The 19,652-nt window shown below is 36.8% G+C and overlaps 3 protein-coding genes across 3 annotated transcripts in view; 2 read left to right on the top strand and 1 right to left on the bottom strand.

Moving 5' to 3' along the window:
• LOC309510262 (ribonuclease inhibitor-like) overlaps positions 1 to 19,652 on the bottom strand; it is a gene marked incomplete at its 5' end in the record, with an annotated part of 331,533 nt that overhangs the window by 270,723 nt on the left and 41,158 nt on the right. The gene's annotated exons all lie outside the window — the stretch shown is intronic.
• LOC309510245 (protein adenylyltransferase SelO-like) lies at positions 11,112 to 13,291 on the top strand. The gene is made up of 8 exons (XM_082191265.1): positions 11,112 to 11,432; positions 11,520 to 11,584; positions 11,872 to 11,928; positions 12,095 to 12,193; positions 12,452 to 12,519; positions 12,606 to 12,693; positions 12,777 to 13,020; positions 13,126 to 13,291. The coding sequence occupies exons 1-7, from the start codon at positions 11,262 to 11,264 to the stop codon at positions 12,904 to 12,906; spliced, it is 678 nt and encodes a 225-aa protein (XP_082047391.1). The 5' UTR covers positions 11,112 to 11,261; the 3' UTR covers positions 12,907 to 13,020; positions 13,126 to 13,291.
• On the top strand, positions 14,956 to 18,260 carry LOC309510247 (protein adenylyltransferase SelO-like). Its single transcript, XM_082191267.1, has 7 exons — positions 14,956 to 14,987; positions 15,069 to 15,150; positions 15,523 to 15,615; positions 15,707 to 15,786; positions 15,868 to 15,911; positions 16,563 to 16,642; positions 16,819 to 18,260. The coding sequence occupies exons 3-7, from the start codon at positions 15,526 to 15,528 to the stop codon at positions 16,939 to 16,941; spliced, it is 417 nt and encodes a 138-aa protein (XP_082047393.1). The 5' UTR covers positions 14,956 to 14,987; positions 15,069 to 15,150; positions 15,523 to 15,525; the 3' UTR covers positions 16,942 to 18,260.

Genomic DNA, 19,652 nt, shown 5'->3' with positions numbered 1-19,652 from the left:
ACCACTTCTACATTCATCATCTTCTTCACATTCACTAAATAAACTTAACTATATAGACCTCACAACATTGACCATGAGGATCCTTTCTTTTTTAGCTCCAGTCTTCTTCTATATACAATTTGTGTGTGTGTGTGTGTATAGTTTCAAATAGGACCTACATGTTTACCCCAAACTCTGTTAGCAATAAAGACCTTTTTATATTTCTTCAACAAATAAAATAAAACGGGCACTGTTGTTTGTTCCATGACTAAAAGCAAATTGTTCTCCCACCACATCCCATTCATTAGGGTAGACTGTGTACAGTTGAGACACTTTTTGAGTTTTGATTTTTCACACAAAAATACATACTGAAAAGAATTGAATTTTCACATGAAATGCCACATGACATTACATTAGCTTGTAGACTAATACATTATCAATCAAATATATTATCAATCAATAATACCCATAAGTAGTTTATATTTTCCACAATTAGCGAATAAAAATAAGGTGCTTTTTGTGTCAACTCTGTCTCAACTGTACCAATGTACGGGACAGTTGAGACAGTACTATGGTACAGTTGAGACACCCATTTCTAATGAGGGAAATGAAGAAAATAACAATTGGGCAACATGTCTGTTTGTTCATCCTTTCTAAATTCATTAATTTGATGTAAATTAGCACCGTTAAAATGTATAAAACATGAACAAGATATTTAACAAACAGATATCATTTTACCACCTTGTCTATTTGACAACTTGCTAGGTTATCTTTAACATGCATGTTAGAAAAATATATTCATTAATAATATACAGTAACTGTATTACAGTTTAAATATAATAAATATGAAATTGTATTTTTAATTGCGTCCTATGCTGGCCAATTATGACGTTTAACCTGTTATCATAACACTGAACAAATAAACAGCGTGTTTTGTAATATAACTCTATTGGGGTACGGTGTCTCAACTATCCCCCGCTGGCCACTTCGCACATTTCTCTAGATTTTGCATTGAGCTTGCATGACTCAATACCATGAAATATGCCAATTTTTAGGGCACAGAATAACGTTTGTAATGGTACCAGTTACGTTTAACAGTCACAGAAGGATAATAGGTTATTCATAGTTGAGTGCGCAAAAAACGATGCAAGCCTTATGTAACGGGTGTTATATTTATTAATTAATTTCACTCAAAATCTCCCTTTGTTATTATCATTTGTTATATCTTTCATTTTGCATTCTGGAGTTTCATTTATTCTTCTAATATTGATTTCTATTAATTGAGATGTCATATTTCTATGGTTACATGGTCATTTTTCAGTTTTGTTAAATAGGGTGCGTGGCTCCTTTAAGATTAATGATCTTTCATGTTCCGGTTCCGGTTGCTCTCCTTCAGTTCGCGGTAAATGCGACTGAGGAGAGGTGGTTTGTGCTGACGCTCTGTCTGAAAAGTTTTATATGAGTTTTGTTTATCGTAATATAACATGTAATTTGTTCTAAAACACACTTTAATCTTATTCAAACATATATGAAGTTTGTGTAAATGATGTTATGAGTTATAGCATGTATTGTTGGAGAGAATTAAGCATGAGTGTGCAAGCTCTGTTGGCTAAAATAATGCCTTTCACTGACAGGCTTAAACTGTGAAAGAAGGCCACAGACTCAAGCTTGCAGTGATCTTTTATTTTTATTCATACAGGTATGTTCACTTTCATGTTTCTGTTTATATTGTTTTTAATTTATGTAAAATGCTTTATTTTTTTATGAAATGTAAAACAATATTGAGTTGTTTATTTGAGAAACTCAAATATGTGAAATGAGTAAAATGTCCTTCAGTTCGCGGTAAATGCGACTGAGGAGAGGCTTAAACTGTGAAAGAAGGCCACAGACTCAAGCTTGCAGTGATCTTTTATTTTTATTCATACAGAATAAAATCCGGCCTGTGGAATTTCTGTTGTCCGGTCTCCTTCTATATCAACACACACAACGCAGAGTTCCAACAGAGACCGGTCACACTTACCTTAGAAAAAAAACTTTTGCAGATATCTTCTGATCGGAGACGCGTCCAGTCTTCAGATTTTGCAGGATAAAAGAGGACACTAATACGCATGTGCACAGCAAAAATCACAACTTGTGCATGCTGCGCGCGCAAGTTATTTAAGGTGTCTCAACTGTACACAGTCTACCCTATAATATTTTCTATTTATATAGGTTTCTTGAAGGAAAACAGAATTCATTATATCTAAGTATTCTAAACCTATCCTCTGTCCATGTATTTAACAAACCTATTCTCAAACACTCCATTACTCCATGAACTCACAGAGGATAGAGACCGAAAAGAACCAATAGTGTAAAATTAAGTGTAATTTAATCATTATACTTTTTTTATACAACTGATGCTTTATTGCATACTTTCTTTTGAAATTGTCTTTAGCCAAAATAATGTTTTGTTTGTTTGTTTAAAAAAGCATTACTTGCATTTAAAAGTGTAATTCGGCAATTTCTCTCAAAGAAATCCTGTCGTCAATTGTGCGCAATGAATTCTGGGGAAGGTAAGGCCATGAAGGATCCATTGCTGCTTCCCAATTCAGAGGCTGCATCCGATTGAGTCACCGTGGCACGACGAAGGCTGATCCAATTCTAAGCCTCCTTCACATGCAGCCTCCAAAAGTGTCCTTCGTTTCCTGTGAAATGAAGAATACAACAGATGGATCATTCGCTGCCTTGCCTCGTTGTGGAACTGTTGTATTTTATTTTCTGTTACAAAGATTCATAGGCCTATGTATGCATTGACATTAACTAATAGGGCCTTATTCTAAAGTGTGACCAATATTTGAAATGTACCAATGAATGTAAAGTATAAAAAGTTCAGAAATGTATATCCACTTGGTACACTTGCAAGAGTAGGAAGTTGAAGACAGATCAATTAGGGAATAATAAGGTAACATGATGCATGATGTTGTGTACCTCCACAGCTCAATAGATGGGTTTCCGTTTCTCGAATTACCCATTATCCTCTGCGGCGCGCCGCCATGTTGTGTGTCAAAACTGTCAGTAAGCCACTGGGAGACACGGCTCATTCACTGTGCTACATTAATAGAAAGCCAGTTAATATAAAGTATTTTTGACTCTTTTGTGTTGAGATAACGATGACAAATTCCTCCAAACCTGGCGACAAGGTGAAGGTTATTTACAGGGACACATTAGACGATGTTTGCAAGGCAAGATATGATGAGAAATTGAGTTATATCGATGGAAAGGATCCTTACACAATGTCGAAAGAGGACTGGTTATGTAGGCTAATCCTGCGGCGTACCCCGATATTCAGGAAATGGACATTGCCAAGTATCTCATCCACACCGTTAGTGCGTGACGAATTAAGAGGAAGAAAGTCTCTGGAAGCATACAATTATTTTGTTAGAATGTGCGAGTTAAAATTGTATGTGGTCGCATTTGTGCGAGTGCATGGTCATGTACTACTCAGTTAAATTCACGCATGAATTCTCCTGCATTGAACTTGTTTTAGCGCCCGCCAAAGTCTTATTTGATCGGTGAGTAATGTAGATGAACTGGGCGCATGTTTAACTGAAAGAACGAGCAGAGAGAGAGAGAGAGAGCCGGTCGCGCGCGCACTCCCTCTCTCTTCGGAGCCAGGCGAAAGTGTAAACAAGACTTCACCGTCTCCAAACTAAGCGCTGTCTTGCTCTCTCTCCCTCATGGAAAAGTTAGTCTGGAGCCCTGCATTGACGGTTCACATCGCTGTAGCCAGGCGGCTGATATCTGCACAGCCCTTATTATACGGTACATTTAGACTCAGTGTCAAGACAACACCATCTGGGTAAAAAAACAACAACACAACGCTCCGAACTAATTTAGTGTAGGAGAGAGATGGAGAGCAGAGGCACGGAGCGATGTGCTCCAGGTGTAGCCTCTGCCTCTGGCTCGACCAGCTGATGTGGCCACAGAGAAAGTGATGAAGGTGGACAATCGTCAGAGTGTGCTTCTGCCCAGCCAACACCTCTCAAGGGCTGTGTCGATAGTAGCCACCTGGGTAACGTTACAGCGATTTGACAGCCGATGAGAGCTAGCGCGTTTAGCTAGCCCATCTTGGAAATTATTAGATAAAGTGTCACATCTCCAGAGCACAAAACCTCTAAATGTTCACAAGAGCAGCACTGAACATTAACTCCAGCCAAACGGAGAATAATCGTATGATTTTCATGTTCAGAATAATGCCGATTCAGGATATTATAATGCTCCGTAACACAAATGCTTTGACCCACTTGACACACAAGATGGCGCCGTAAGGAGTTGCGGGAGAAATGTGACGTCATCGTAAATCTATCTATAGCTGGATTTGGCCAGCTCAACCAGAGCCTCATCTCGTCAGAGGGACACCTTAAAGACCTTGAGGCCACACCTCAGAGTTCCTGACGGAGACCTCTGCATCAGCGACTCGCATCATCCTGAATACCAGCATGTACAACTTCACAATGGGAAGATTGCTAATGCACTGCAAGTGAACACAACTACTAGTGCTTAGACATTATTCATGCCATTTTTCTTTTCAAATTTTCTCCTGTTTTTTGTTAGTTAGGAAGTAAGGTAAGAGTTCTGTTGTTTATTTGTGTTGATTGTTGTAGGTCAATTAGGTGTTCCTTCTACCGGGTAGTGAGATCTTTTGTTTGTTTTGGCTTTACCTGCTCCTGAAGAACAGGCTTCATTTCTTTTTCTTTTGGAGCTGTTTGTTTAGGATTCTTTTTGCACTGTATTTATCACTTATTGTAAATAAATGTATTGGAAATCTTACTTTGTGTATTGTGTGCTGGGACTCAGATAGGTTAACTTTTCTTTGTCGCTGTTCATTTTTGCTTTAAAGCTACTTTCCCTTTTGCCCCTAGAAAAGGAATTGGGAACGTAACAGTGGTATTGTGTAATTATTCGAATAGAATTGAGTCTTTTCTCTCTGTTTTGCATGCGTCGTCATAATCATTATTGTTATTGTTGTTATTATTATTTTAATAAATTGTTTTGCCTCTGTCACAGTGTATTCTTAACCTGAATTAGCACTGTTCATATAGGCAACACCAATAGGTGTCATGTAACACAAAATAAACCTATGTTTTCTTCATGATACAGGGCATAATCTTAGTTTCGTTTTTATTTTGTTACCATTAGACATCACTGGGTTTTAATTTGAGGTATGAAAACCTGACGATGCCACATATTGAAACACAAATTCATATAACATATTAATTAGCCTGTCATTTTCTTCATTTTCTAAGTCAATAAAGGTTATGTTAAATGAATAAATGTAGTGTAAATGTTGTAATGAAACCAACTGTACCGTTCAAAAGTACTGTTTGTTGTTGTATTTTTCAAAACTTGAAACTTGTGTGTGTGTGTGTGTGTCAGGTGGATTTTTTTAATGTTTTTGAAATAAGTCTCTTGCACTGCTCCCCCAGCCTGCATTTATTTGATTAAAATATAGTAGCCTAGGCTATAAACTACAGTATTGTGATGTATTATTACCATTTTAAATAACAGTTTCTATTTGGACATATATAAAAAAAAAAAAAAAAAATTGTTTTTTTTTCTGATTTCTAATTGTAATAACGATCTCATAGCTTTATTTCTGCAATTGTAAATGCAGTGAAAATATATTATTGGCACTTCTGTGTATGCACTGCAAAGATGCATTTTCCTTGAATGATTTAATTTGACTGGTGTTACCGTCCCAGGACGAATGCATTTGCGTTTTCTAATGGGTAAGTGTCATTCATTGATTTATTGAGTGTGTGTGCGCGCGCAGCCAATGGACCCAACGGCCTGCTGGGAGTTGTAGTTTTGTTGTACGTTGTATTTATACCACAGAAAGGACCTGTCTTTCACTTCGATGGTAACTAAAAAAAAATTCAAGCTGCGATTTTTCACGATGGATATCCTCGCGCGATCGAGTGTAGATTGTGTTAAACACGACAAGAACCAAAAATTCTGCGTTTATTCCTTAAAACAGTCGGTATTTCCCATATTGCTTCTCCTTTGCAGCTGCCATTGGCGCACGTCACGATTATAAGCGCCTGCTATTGGCGTAGGCAATGTTTACAGCACGATTATCAAGTATGTGGTGCGAACGCAACGGAACAGTCAGATTTACCATAAATGAACATGGTGAGTAACATTTTATAAACAATATTGTCAATATTGTTTGTTTTCCCTCTATTTTGCTGACGAGAATTTCAAAATAAAGCCCTACCAGAGTCTCAATGCAACAACAGACAGTGATTGAACCGTGAATTTTGTGAACCATTACATAATCCTATATAGGCTAATTATAAATTCAATTGTTATTATACTTTACAATATTACTGTTTGTTGTTGTATTTTTCAAAACTTGAAACTTGTGTGTGTGTGTGTGTCAGGTGGATTTTTTTAATGTTTTTGAAATAAGTCTCTTGCGCTGCTTCCCCAGCCTGCATTTATTTGATTAAAATATAGTAGCCTAGGCTATAAACTACAGTATTGTGATATATTATTACCATTTTAAATAACAGTTTCTATTTGGACATATATTAAAAGGTTTTTTTGTTTGTTTTTTTTTGTCCAATTTCTTGTGCTCCTCCCTGTCCTAATCTAGGTGATGGGACCTACCAGCTGTTCCTCATCAATGGCAAGAGGATCCAGTATTTAAGCAGAGCCGGGGGGGAGAGAGAGAGAGAGACTGGGACTGGGACTGGGACTGGGACTGGGACTGGGACTGGGACTGGGACTGGGACTGGGACTGGGACTGGGACTGGGACTGGGAGAGGGAGAGGTTTCTTCTCCCAAGAGCCTGAGGCCCCGTTTACACGATGGGAAAACGCAGATATTTCCCTGCGTTTTGCCCTGTCATTTACACGAAAACGCAGTTTTTATCCCAGAGAACGATTATTTCTAAAAACTCCGGCCAAAGTGGAGATTTCTGAAAACGCCGGTTATGTGTTGCCGTGTCAACTGGGAGAAACGGGGTTTTAGGTTCTCAAACGTCACATTATGCGCCAGAAAATGCTTACGTCATGTGAGCGCCCTATGTTCAGAGTTTGTTCCATACTGTCTATGAGTTTGTTTGGCTACTATTTGATCATGGATGCTGTTAAAGTGGTACTCATTTTTACTTTTGTGAAAACGCTTTTGGCCTGTTTGCATTTGCTTCGCTGTCTGTCCACACGAACGAACCTCGCGCCATGTCTATTGTTTTGAAAGGAACAGGAAGTCGCTCGTGCTATTCGTCGTTGTCGATTTTGAGGATTCTGATTGGCTTGCATGGCTTTATCCTTCTCCTTACACTGCCGCCCCTTTGTATTTATGCGGGTTGATGTAAACGACAACTTTTTTTGAAAACGATATTGCGTGCACGATGTTATTTTTGAAAACGGAGGGGGAGAAATATTCGTTTCTCTAAATACCCGGCTATGTGTAAATGTGGCCTGAGACTGTTGTGTTACCAGACTTGGAGTGTTGCTCTTGTTGGTGTATGTTAAGCTTAAGTGTGTTGTTACGCTTAAATGTGTTGTTACGGCTGTAGTGTGCAGCTTTGAATTGCTTGCCCATTGTTGAGTGTTGGAGCAGTAGGGAGTGGGTGCAACATTGGCTGTGAATCTGAATAAAATGTGTCTTTACACAAAACATTATCATAATTCAACCTGTATGTATTAAAAGCCGTAGTCACCTTTCACTTATTCATGCAAAAGCCATAAAAATTATGACTGAGATTATCTTAAATTTATACTATTTTTGAGAGGATAGATAGATGAATTTACTCACTTTTTCAATTTGTCCTTTCAGGGAGATATATACTGTTTTTGCCATTTCTGCTTTCTACCTCCTCTGGCAACTCAAAGGGAGCAGTTTTGCATTTTTTGGATGCAGGACCAAGAAAAGTACACGCAAATTTCATGGACAATATGTAATTTTTAATAATATGAACCACACCCGTTTCAAACAGTTGGGTGTCACCGTCCACTGGAGCCATAAAGGTTCTCTCAACATTAGTGAGGGCACTGATGGTGGTCGTTTAGAAAGACCCAATCTTAACTTTATCTGTGGACACTTCATGTTTTTGTGCGGCGGTTTGTGCGGTTGTCCACTCAGATGAGCCGGGTGAAAGCAGGTCGGCTGTACGGTTGGCTTGCAACAGACATTCTGGAGGGTGACAGAAAATAAACATTGACTCAATAAGCATTGATAATACCAATTACCTTTTTTAAACCTTAGTGCGCTGACAATAAGCCTACATTAATATTAACCATACAAACTACAAATTAATAAAACTAGAAAAATAAAACTGTGAAAACAGTGAAAAGACTGTTAATAATGTTTTATTTCTTTTTTTTATTATTATTAGGGTGGCCCGATTATGATTTTCTATTGCTGATAACAATTTTTTTCAAGCAAATTGGCCAATTCCGATAGCCGATTTTTTCCTTTAAGCAAATTTATTTGTTGTTTATTTGCTCTATAACATCTGTTGCCAGCCATTTGAAATGTAATCATGATGCAAACAAAGAGGCTACACACATGTAGCATGATAATTTATTTTTTATTTAAATTAGATTGTATAATTTCAAGATTTAAAGCAAAAACAAAATGGTCTGACTTTTGTTTTGTGAAATTATGCTAGAAGACACTAGCCTGGTAATACCAAACTCTGCTACTTCGCTTTGCTTCGTAGACAGAGTCTGGAATGGCATAATAGAGAAGTGTTTTCTCTCTCGCGGGGGGGCGCTTGTCTGAAGTTTAAAATCATTGGTTACCCGTAAGCCAATCACATAATGTTTGGTTATGGCGTGTGTTATGCGCATGCTCAGCCGCATCTAACTTCCACTGTAAACACACATATGATGCGAAAACAAAAACCATCGAGCGAAACACCGGAGTGAACATGGCTGTGAACGACTTCTGCAGATTATGTGAAGTAAATCTATGCATCCACGCCGGTACAATCAGCGTCTACGTCACGGCTCTCAGCCCGCCCTCTGTTCGTTGATTGGCCCGGCTGTTTTCAGGCCGGAGGAAAACGGAAAGCTATGACGCTGTCTCAGACTGAGTACAGAAGCGAAATGAAATTGAGCGGAAGTACGAAGTCTGACGTAGTCAGGCTAAGAAGACACCTGCACAAAACAAAAACAGCAGACGGACTGAATGAAAACGCAAATTCACTTTCTGTCAGTAGGTGGCGCATGGAAATCGCAAGTGTCTTAAATGTGAGTGTAAATGCAATGAAGAATTTTTTTTATTTAAATTACAATTTTGCCACAGTTTTTGCATGAACATGTTAAACATATCTAATCATTTCTGTAATACATTTTTATTTAAATTTTGCAACTTATAAAGTGTTAAAATATGTATTCAATTTACATATTAAAACTATTGTATGAAATGGCAAATGTAAATTATATAATTGAATTTTCATTTTCATTTTGCACCAAACGTTGCACAAATGTATGGGGAAATTTAAATTTAAATACAGAAATGCATTGCCATTTTACATATTGCATTTCAAATTGAATATTGCTACCCATAAGCTTCCATACACATGGTACCTGTTACTTGTTACTTGTTACAGTACAGATTGGAGGTTGACCAATCACAGTTGTCTCTGATCATTGGCTAGAGACGCTTATTTAATCATTATAGTGAGAAAGTACGACAGCTTCTAAACCCATACAATTAATAGATTTAATCGGTTATGGTTTATAACGCGCATACATTTCCAAAAAGACAAAAAAGTCCCGAATATTGCATAAATGGAGCATTCGGGTTTTTGAGCCGATGAGCGCCCTCTGGTGGAACATTGAAGGATTGTTTGTGTGACAGTTCTGATGTTTTCCTCTAGTTACGTGATGTAAGGAAGTACAGGACATATATAGTTAAAAAAATATGCCTGTGAGTTTGATGTAATGACAAAACATGGTTTCACGTTATTTTTATTTTTATCGGCCGTCGCCATCGCTACATTTAGGGACGAACAAGAATTCTGTGAGAATGAAAGTTGTAATGAAAGAGAGTTCGATAAGAGTCACTTTTATAGCAATGTGAAACACTGTGGAGAAATACTACTGGCATTATCACATAAACTACTAGGTAAGATACAGATATGAGTGCCAACATGCTATTTTACACGTTGATATGTTTTAATAACTTCTGTGTGTTTTACAGATGCTCTGCCTCTTGATGAGGTTGATGGTAATGTTATTCGTACTGTGAAGAGAAGTGTGTTTTCAGAGTCTCAGCCCTCTCCTCTGAAAGAGCCCCTGACACTGGCTGCTGTGTCACAGGTCAATAAACCCATCCACTCATCATCATTTACAGAGAACTTGTGCTTCACTGCAGTCAAACCTGGGGATATTGTTGCAGTAACTGTGTATATGTAATTTATGAAACAGAAAAATACAATAGAGCTAGTGCCATCTAACCACCAGTCAAAAGTTTGGTCACACCCACCCATTCTTTATCATTTTTCTTGTCCACATTTTAAAATAGTAATAAATTAATCATCATCATCACCACCAATAACATTGTCGTCGTCAGCATAATTTTGAACTTATTCAGGCTGTTGTTACAAAGAAGTACACTTCATCATACTTTTAAAAAGAGAAATTATATGAAAATAATATAGGCTACTTTAAAAGAATATACTTTGGTGCAAACTGAATATAATGTTTCGGACACTTAATTGCATCATGTTAACTGAAATTAAATGAACATTTATTATAGTTTGTAAGAAACGGTCATGAAAGTATACTCGTTAAGTGGCTTTTTATTTCATTAATTTTGTATTATCTGCAATAACTTTTTTAAAAGAAACATAGTTTTCCATGTTTATTTTTAACACTTATTTTTTACAAGGGTGAAGCAGATCACTTAAAAAAATTCCTCAGATAAATGTCTACTTTAGGTTGTGGGCAAATTATTTTTTAGCTATTATACTCTATATAATGCTAGCTTCAAAATTGGACCAAACACTTACATACCAATAGAAACACTTTATCATACATTTATTTAGTCACAAACAGTTCATTTATTGTATTGAGTTAATTAATTCAGTTAATTCTTTTTTTTTTTTTTTTTTTTGTCAGTTATACTTTTATTAATTGATTCAGTCATAAAGCTTTTAATCAGCTAATGAACTCGTGGGCCACTTGGACTCTTTACAGAACCACCAGTGGTCTGAGGATCACAGTCTGAGAAAACTGCTTTAAAACCAAACTGGACCATGGTACCACCACAGTACTTTTGTGTAAATGTTGTTTCTGCATATATTCAGGCTCTTTTGTGTATTTCAGGATGTGTTGAGGAATATTTTGGATCTGAATGAGTCTGTGATTCAGAATGAAGAGTTTGTCCGTTGTGTCAGTGGTGGGAAACTGTTTCCTGGCTCTGTTCCACTGGCACACAGATACGGGGGCCATCAGGTAAAACTGACCGTCACTTCAAACCCGACAGCGATGGCGTAAGACAACCAGAGCAAACATGTCAACCATGTGTTATTATTATTATAGTTTGGTTATTGGGCCGGACAGCTGGGGGATGGAAGAGCACATTTGTTGGGTGAATACACAAACAGGTAAAATCATCCTTTTCCATCAGCGTTCAACACAAATCATCAGTTGTTATTGTCAGATGTGACTTTTCTGTTGTAATGCATGTCAACTTTCCCATAATGTTGTTTAAGATTAAAGAATGGAAAGTGTGATCTATACTTACTGGTTTTTCAGCAAATAGATGATTCTGGCATTTTTAAAATCTAATTCTCACTTAATGCTTAAACATGCGTCTGAACAATGACATCTCTCAGTTTAGAACTGACAAGTGTTAACCGTTAGAGCGGTATACAATCTCTCTTTTATCCAGAAAGGGTGAAAGATGGGAAGTCCAGTTGAAAGGCTCAGGAAAGACACCGTACTCAAGGTGAATATCAGTTTCTGCTGCTCAATATTTTTGATATGCTTTTTAAGTAATTCTGAGATATATTTAGTTGTAAATGATCTTACATTATGACTCATAGTGTGTGATTCTCTGTCTGGCAGGAGTGTAATGGTTATGCTGTTTACTGTACATGATGTTTTGTGTGCAGGTCTGGTGATGGACGGGCTGTGATTCGCTCCTCTGTGAGGGAGTTCCTGTGCAGTGAAGCCATGCACTTTCTGGGAGTTCCTACCAGCAGAGCCCTCAGGTACACACACACACACACACACACACACACACACACACACACACACACACACACACACACACACACACACACACACACACACACACACACACACACACACACACACACACACACACACATATAAATGCACAATATATATGAATGGACATGCACAAGAAGGGTAATATATGTGTTTATCACATTCAAATGTTTGGTGTTGAATATTATTATTTTATTTATTTATACCTTTTCCATTTTTTTGCCTTTATTGTTTGTCAGTCTGGTTGTGAGTGAGGAACCTGTTTGGAGGGATCCGTTTTATAATGGCAGTGTCATAAAAGAAAGAGGTAAAATACGATCAGATTTGGAAAAATCGAGTAACTAAGTTCTTTATCCTCCTCAGCTTTATGTGATTGTTCTCTGTATCTATCAGGAGCGGTTGTTCTGCGTCTGGCCAAGTCCTGGTTTCGTATCGGTTCACTGGAGATATTAACTAGAACTGGAGAGTTAGATGTCCTACGGTATATTAACTTTAACTTTGGAGAGTAATATTTTTTTCTCACTCTTATTTGCTTTTTAATTTCTTTTTATCTTTTATTTTCAGGACATTGTTGGACTTTGTAATTAAAGAGCATTTTAAATCTATAGCAACAAATGACCCTGACAAGTATGTGGTGAGTATCTGTGTCTCTCTGCTGTTTAGCTGTAATACAAGATTATTTTATATTGTCTGATCAGTCTCACTATATTTGAATGGTTTTCATGTTGTGTGAAGGTGTTTTTCTCTCGAGTGCTGAATGAAACGGCACATTTAATCGCCCACTGGATGTCGGTTGGTTTTGCTCATGGTTAGTTCACTCTGCTTTACTTGTTTAGTTATCACATAGATTTATCATTATAGATCGAGCTTAATACGCAACATGCACAACATCATGATCTGCATCTTCACACAGGAGTCTGTAACACAGATAACTTCAGTCTGCTTTCTATCACTTTTGATTATGGCCCATTTGGATTTATGGAATCATATGACCCAAGTATGTTTCTTTGTCTAACTTAAACTTTCATAATATTAGCAATCATCTTCCTATACGTTTAGTTTTTAAGCTTTTTGTCATATAACATTTCACACACACACACACGCACGCACGCACGCACGCACGCACGCACGCACGCACGCACGCACGCACGCACGCACACACGCACGCACACACACACACACACACACACACACACACAGACACGCACACACATACACACACACACACACACACACACGCACACACACACACACACGCACACACACACAGGGACTCTGTATATTAACCCTACCCCTAAACCTATGAGGACACAGGAAGTGTGAAGATGTTTACGTTGTCATTATACACATTTGTGTCCTCCTAAACCATATACGAGAACACACACACACACACGCATACATATATATATATATTATATATATATGTATACAATACTGCAAAAGTGGAACATTGTATGAATAGTAAGCTACTTTAGATCTACTATACATTTTGTATATAGGCTACTTACAGTATAATATACATGGGTTGAGGGGCATGATTAATTGCATAATTTTTTTAATCCATTACTTGTTTTATTTTCATATTTATTTCCCATAATATTTTTTCATAATATATATATATAATCTCAGTCAGCGAGTGTTACAGCTCTCAGTGTTGTGCATGTAACTTTCTAACGGCGTGTCCTGAAGAGAAGTAGACTGCTGTAGAAGTGTTCAGAGCCACAGAAGAAAGCTTTGTTCAGCACTATGCAGAATATAACGAGAGTCTGATGTGTTGGTGTTTCAGGAAACATCGAGTACAGTTGTCCTGTGGTGAATGACTGTGAGATCACCAAGAGACGGAGGAAGTCTTGCCAAGCCTGTCGTTTCCAGAAGTGCCTGCGTGCCGGCATGATGAGAGAGGGTCAGTCCAACATGAGTCGTATAGATTTGAACAATGACTTTTATTTTAGCTTTAGATGTTTGCTTTGCATGGGTAAAAATAACCCGTGCCCATATACTGTATTCCACACTGGCGGAAAAGCTCATTTTGTTATGCAATATTTCAAAAGATATTATTAGCAAAACAATCTGAGGGAATGTCGTACATGTGCTTATATGGGAATATTTTACATTAAGCCTCCATTAGTCAACATTATCTACATTTGTTACTGTATTTATTAATTATTCACGTTGGTAAATTACATACAGCTGTTGATTGTTAGTTCCATTAAATAATATTAACAGATGCAACTTTGGATTTTAATAATAAATAAATGTTGAAGTTAACATTAACTAAGATTAATAAATGCTTTATGTCATTTTCATTGTTTTTCATGTTTACCAATACAGTTGTTAATGAATTAAGTGTCACTGCTTATATTGAAAATGAACACAATCTTAAATAATTATTATTCATTTTATGTAATGAGGTTTCTTTGTTTTGCATGTTTTGTTTTTTTTCAGATTTAAATTAGATTTTCACTCCCAGATTTTTGTTTCCATCCACTTATTTATATTCACATTTTGGGATATCGCATAAATAAACTCTGGATGCATAAATTCTGAAAATGCGCATAAAAAACGCAAGGCACATAAACACATTTACTGAATAAATCCCTCGATGCGCAACACAAACTCCCGTGACTTTGCCTCAGCAGAGGCTGTGATTGGATAACCGGACGAACCAGCGGACCAATCGCATCGCAGCATCTCAGATGATATTTATTCATGTCAATTCATTTACTTCAGATCTCTGCAAATATTGAGAGAGTATCCACAAATCTACCATCAAAGGTGAGCCTGTCATTAGACAATATAGATCACTGTATTCCTCTCTGAGTCGTTCCTGATCTCACTTTACTGTTTCTGTTGTAGATTTCATGAGCTGTTCAAAGCAAAGTTGGGCTTTCTGGGAAATGAAGAAAAGGATTCATATGTGATTGCATTTCTTCTAAAGGTAAATATTAGCTGGATTGTTTTTTTCTCTAATTGTACTATAATTAATTAATTTGATAAAGTTATTTGGCCATTCTTAGGAAATGGTGTCATTTGTGACAATAAAAAAAAGAAATAAAAAAAAGTAAGGAATCAGTAAGACACACACACACACACTGATATATATATATATATATATATACACACACAATTTCATTATAAACTTTTTTAATTAGATAGGTATTTTTTTTTTATTTTTTTTTTTTATTATATATTTAACAGCCAAACTGTCAGAAATAGTTAAGTCCAGTATGGTATCAGTAGTAGATCACACAAATGGCAGCATTTCCTGAGAATGACCCATATAATGTTGTGTGATGTGTGATGTGTTGAGCTAATGGAGGACACTGGAGCAGACTTCACTATGACTTTCAGACAGCTGAGTGAAGTGACCCTGTCCCGGCTTCAGAAGGGATCCTTTGCTCCGGTACGTTTCCTCTCCATTCACTCCCACAGCAGCCGCAATATCCATAATCATGATTTCAGTCCATTAACTGTGACTGTGTCTCTCTTGACAGTCATTGTGGGCTCTTTCAGACCTCTCATCACACAAGCATTTCAGAGACTGGGTTCAGCTGTATTTACAGCGTCTGTCAAGGTAATGTTGCTGTAATGAAAACTCGAACTCTTTAGAGGATTAAAAATGAACATCACTTGATGTGTTAATCGTCTTCTACAGGATAATGAGTGACTCAGATGAAGAACGGCAGCACAGAATGCAAGGTGTGTTTTTGTATATGTTATATGATGCAGTGTTATATATTATGTGTTTATATATTGTTACAGTAACACTACCGCTGAAATGTTCATGATTGGTAAGATTTGTTTTTGAAAGAAGTTTCTTATACTCACGAAGGCTGCATTTATTTAATCAAAAATACAATAAAAACAGTAATTTTGTAATACTATAATATATTATTATACTATGAGATATTATTACAATATAAAATAAATTATTCTATTTGAATATACAGTATTTGTGTAATTAATATATTTGTTCAGTTGAATGTAATTTATTCCTGTGATCATTTCTCCAGTCTTCAGTGTCACATGATCCTTCAGAAATCATTCTAATATGATGATTTGCTGCTCAAGAAACATTTGAAAACAGTTGAGCTGCTTAATATTTCTGAGGAAACCCTGATACATGTTTTGATTAATATAAAGTTCAAAAGAACAGCGTTTATTTGAATGTTTTGTAATATTATAAATGTCTTTATTGTCCCTTTTTATGCATCCTTGCTGAATAATATTATTAATTTCTTTTTTTTTTTAAAAAGCCTTACTGACCGTAAATGTTTAAACGGTAGTGTGTGTTTTTTTATGATGTGTTATGTTGTATTTAATGTTATTAGTAATTTTTCTATTGTTCAGGAGTAAACCCACGGTATGTGTTGAGGAACTGGATGGCTGAATCTGCTATCAGAAAAGCAGAGAAAAATGACTTTTCAGAGGTATTATTACATGTGATGTCAAACTAATATACTGTCATGATCATGCTTATCATATATCTTAGAGTGTTTGCTTTAATATATTACTGTGAAATGAAGACTTGACAATTATACATACAATGTAACATCTTCAGACAGACCATTATGGCTTGTTGACAGTATGTTTGATGTATTTCTAGGTGACACTGTTGCAGAAGACTTTAATGGAGCCATTTATGGAGCAGGAAGAGGCTGAGAGAGCCGGATATGCCAGTAAACCTCCATCCTGGGCTCAGCAGCTGAGGGTCAGCTGTTCTTCCTAACTCAGGGTCGAATGAAAAAAAAAAAAATCACAAATTTCAGCATCATTTGAACCAAAAATATTGTTTATGACATTGTAATCACACTTCCTAATGGATGATCTGATTGGAGGATGCGCCATGTTTGATGTTATATATGTACATATGCACGTTATATATGGACAATGGACATGGATGTCTTTTGTAATATTGCTGTTTCTGCATTTCTACAAAAGTGCAAAAATCTTTGCATCATGCATCTCGTTTACTCCTGTTTAACAATTAGGCATGTCAAAATCTGTTAAACAGTTAACTTTGCAAGACCTTATTTATTATGACATTCCATTAGCAATGATGATATAGCATATTTGTAATACAAATAAACTGATTAGGTGCGTAAGTACAAAGTATTTACATATTTTAGTCTGGTGGTGTAATGCAAGAATATTAAACAACAAAATAATTTAAGATGTGTGTCCTAATGTCACGCCGAGAACTTGTTTGGCGGTCAGTTCCTCAGTCCAACTACAAAAACACGTCAATTAGCTCTATCTGTCTTCAAGATCATTGTTGACTGCGCTTTTTCAGCATTGCTGTCATCAGTTCTGACATGAGTTCGCCACCTGGGGGCGCTGTGTGTAGAGGCGTAGTTCTCTTTGGTGGAGCTGGAGGCATTTTTCTGATGGAGCTGGCGGATGGGTTGGCAGCCGGTGCAGGAGCTGGTGGTGGAGGTGGTGGTGGTGGAGCTCCACCTGCAGATGCAAAGTTTTGGGGACCAGGAGGAGGAGGAGGTGGAAGGGAGGTAATGGGGTCTGGAGGTGGTGGGGGGAGCGAGTCTCCCCCGTAAGGTGCAAAACTAGGAGGCGGTGGAGGAAGAAAGTCAGGGGCAGCTCGGCATCTTCTGGAGGAGGTGGTGGTGGAGGCAGGTCATCCATGGGTGGAGGTGGGAAGGAGGATTGTGGGAATCGAGGTGGAGGAGGAAACTTGTTGACTTTGGTTGTGCTGGCAGGAGGAGCAGGGGGAGGAGGAGGCAACATGGGGTCGGGTGGTGGAGGAGGCAGGGTTTCCATTGAAGGCGGAGGTGGTGGGAAAGATGTTTGGTTGCCAGGACCCTTCAAAAACAAACCAAAAGTAGCATTCAGGAGCATTTCAGATAAATGATGAAATTACAAGGGGATTAAAACAACTCTAAAGGAACCGTCACCCTTTGTGGAAAAGTAGTGTGCTTAATTTTACTGCTCTTGAAGTATACTTTAAATCTTTGAAGTATATTTAAAAATATATATTTTCAGATAATATATTGTTCATTAAATAAAAGGCCACTATATGTGTATTTAAAGACACTGCACTTTCATGACTGTTTCTTAACAGAGTTTAGTGCAATTTTAAAAAGTGTACTTTGCAATCATGACAAATTAACAGTTATACTTTTTAAATTATGGTTTAGTAATCTTTTGCAGTACATTTATTTAGATATTGACAAACATACTAGAGCACATGCAAATTTGATTATAATTTCAACTGTAGTGTGTTATTCGTTAATACATTTAATGTTAATATATTTTAAATTTACCAATTGGCAACTTCATCATGACAAATGTGTAATTAAATATTGAAAACATGTCAAGTTTCAATAGAAATGATATATGTATATTTTAGTTTAATAATAAGGTAGAAGAACTTTTTTTTTTTGACAAAGTAGACAGCTCACAATAGGACCCAACACAATACAGCTACAATTTACAGTATGTTTTTGCATTGTAAACTATAATTTATAATTTAATTTGCTGCAAAAACTTCAAATTAGTGTCGTCTTGCATTTATCATCATTATCTATTTTGGTTTTTGGTGTGTGGCCTGGTTTCTGCTCACCTTTGCAATACGTATCCCAGTCACCCACAGAGTCATGGTCAACTCATCATCACAACACAGATACTTGATGTATTGGGATTCTTTTTGAATTTGAGGATGCTGAAAGCAGATCACAGTGACCATATGAACATGACACACACCTGATATACACACCTGAGAAGGCCAAGATAATAACACTTCATTTAGTTGTTTTCGCTATTGTTTCCCTGTCATTCTCTACAGATTTGTGGAACCATTCATTTTTCAGGGGTTGAATCTTTAATCAATGTTTTTTTTTGGTTCTCAAAACAACAAAGGGTTTGGTAACAACTTACTAGGGTTTTCAGTATTAGTTCATGCTTTGCTAATATTCATTTTTCTTCAAATGGACAGTTGGTGATATTAACATTGTTTTGATTACATATGTTATTGAGCTGCAGTTGCATAGCAGAGACAGTGGATGACACACTAAAATCACAATTTGATTGCCAGTGCCCCTCATGCCACACTTTAGGATTAGCTCTAAATATTGCTAAAATGAACCACAAAAATCTTTTGCTTTATAATTTTGAATTATTTCAAACATACAAAGAATGTATGTCCCTTTTCTGTTGGAGTCGGGGTTTAATTGTGCATGTATTACATTTATTGCATTTTTTGCGTTTTATTTCCCAATTGCTTGACAAACATAAAACACAGCCCACCCTAACCTAATCATAGCCTGAAACACCCTTGATGATTTGTCATGCTTTCTTAATGAGATGACTGAGATAACAAATGATTTTATGTGGGGAGGGAAAGGAGTTAAAATAGCAAGGAAACATTAATTGCAAGTTATAAAGAAGGAGGATTAGGATTGATTGACTTAGAAGTTAAAAAGAAGG

This window comes from Leuciscus leuciscus (assembly GCF_965113295.1).
Source record: "Leuciscus leuciscus genome assembly, contig: SUPER_11_unloc_6, whole genome shotgun sequence".
In the NCBI taxonomy this organism is placed as follows: domain Eukaryota; kingdom Metazoa; phylum Chordata; class Actinopteri; order Cypriniformes; family Leuciscidae; genus Leuciscus; species Leuciscus leuciscus.
Note: the sequence above shows the minus strand (reverse complement) of the source record. Positions and strands in the feature narration are given on the sequence as shown.

Coding starts and splice junctions, on each gene's coding strand:
- LOC309510245 (XM_082191265.1), top strand. CDS start 11,262: ATGTTGTTTCTGCATATATTCAGGCTCTTTTGTGTATTTCAGGATGTG. Junction 11,433..11,519: donor ACAGATACGGGGGCCATCAG/GTAAAACTGACC, acceptor TTATTATTATAG/TTTGGTTATTGGGCCGGACA. Junction 12,520..12,605: donor CAGTGTCATAAAAGAAAGAG/GTAAAATACGAT, acceptor TGTATCTATCAG/GAGCGGTTGTTCTGCGTCTG.
- LOC309510247 (XM_082191267.1), top strand. CDS start 15,526: ATGGAGGACACTGGAGCAGACTTCACTATGACTTTCAGACAGCTGAGT. Junction 15,787..15,867: donor TATTTACAGCGTCTGTCAAG/GTAATGTTGCTG, acceptor CGTCTTCTACAG/GATAATGAGTGACTCAGATG. Junction 15,912..16,562: donor ACGGCAGCACAGAATGCAAG/GTGTGTTTTTGT, acceptor TCTATTGTTCAG/GAGTAAACCCACGGTATGTG.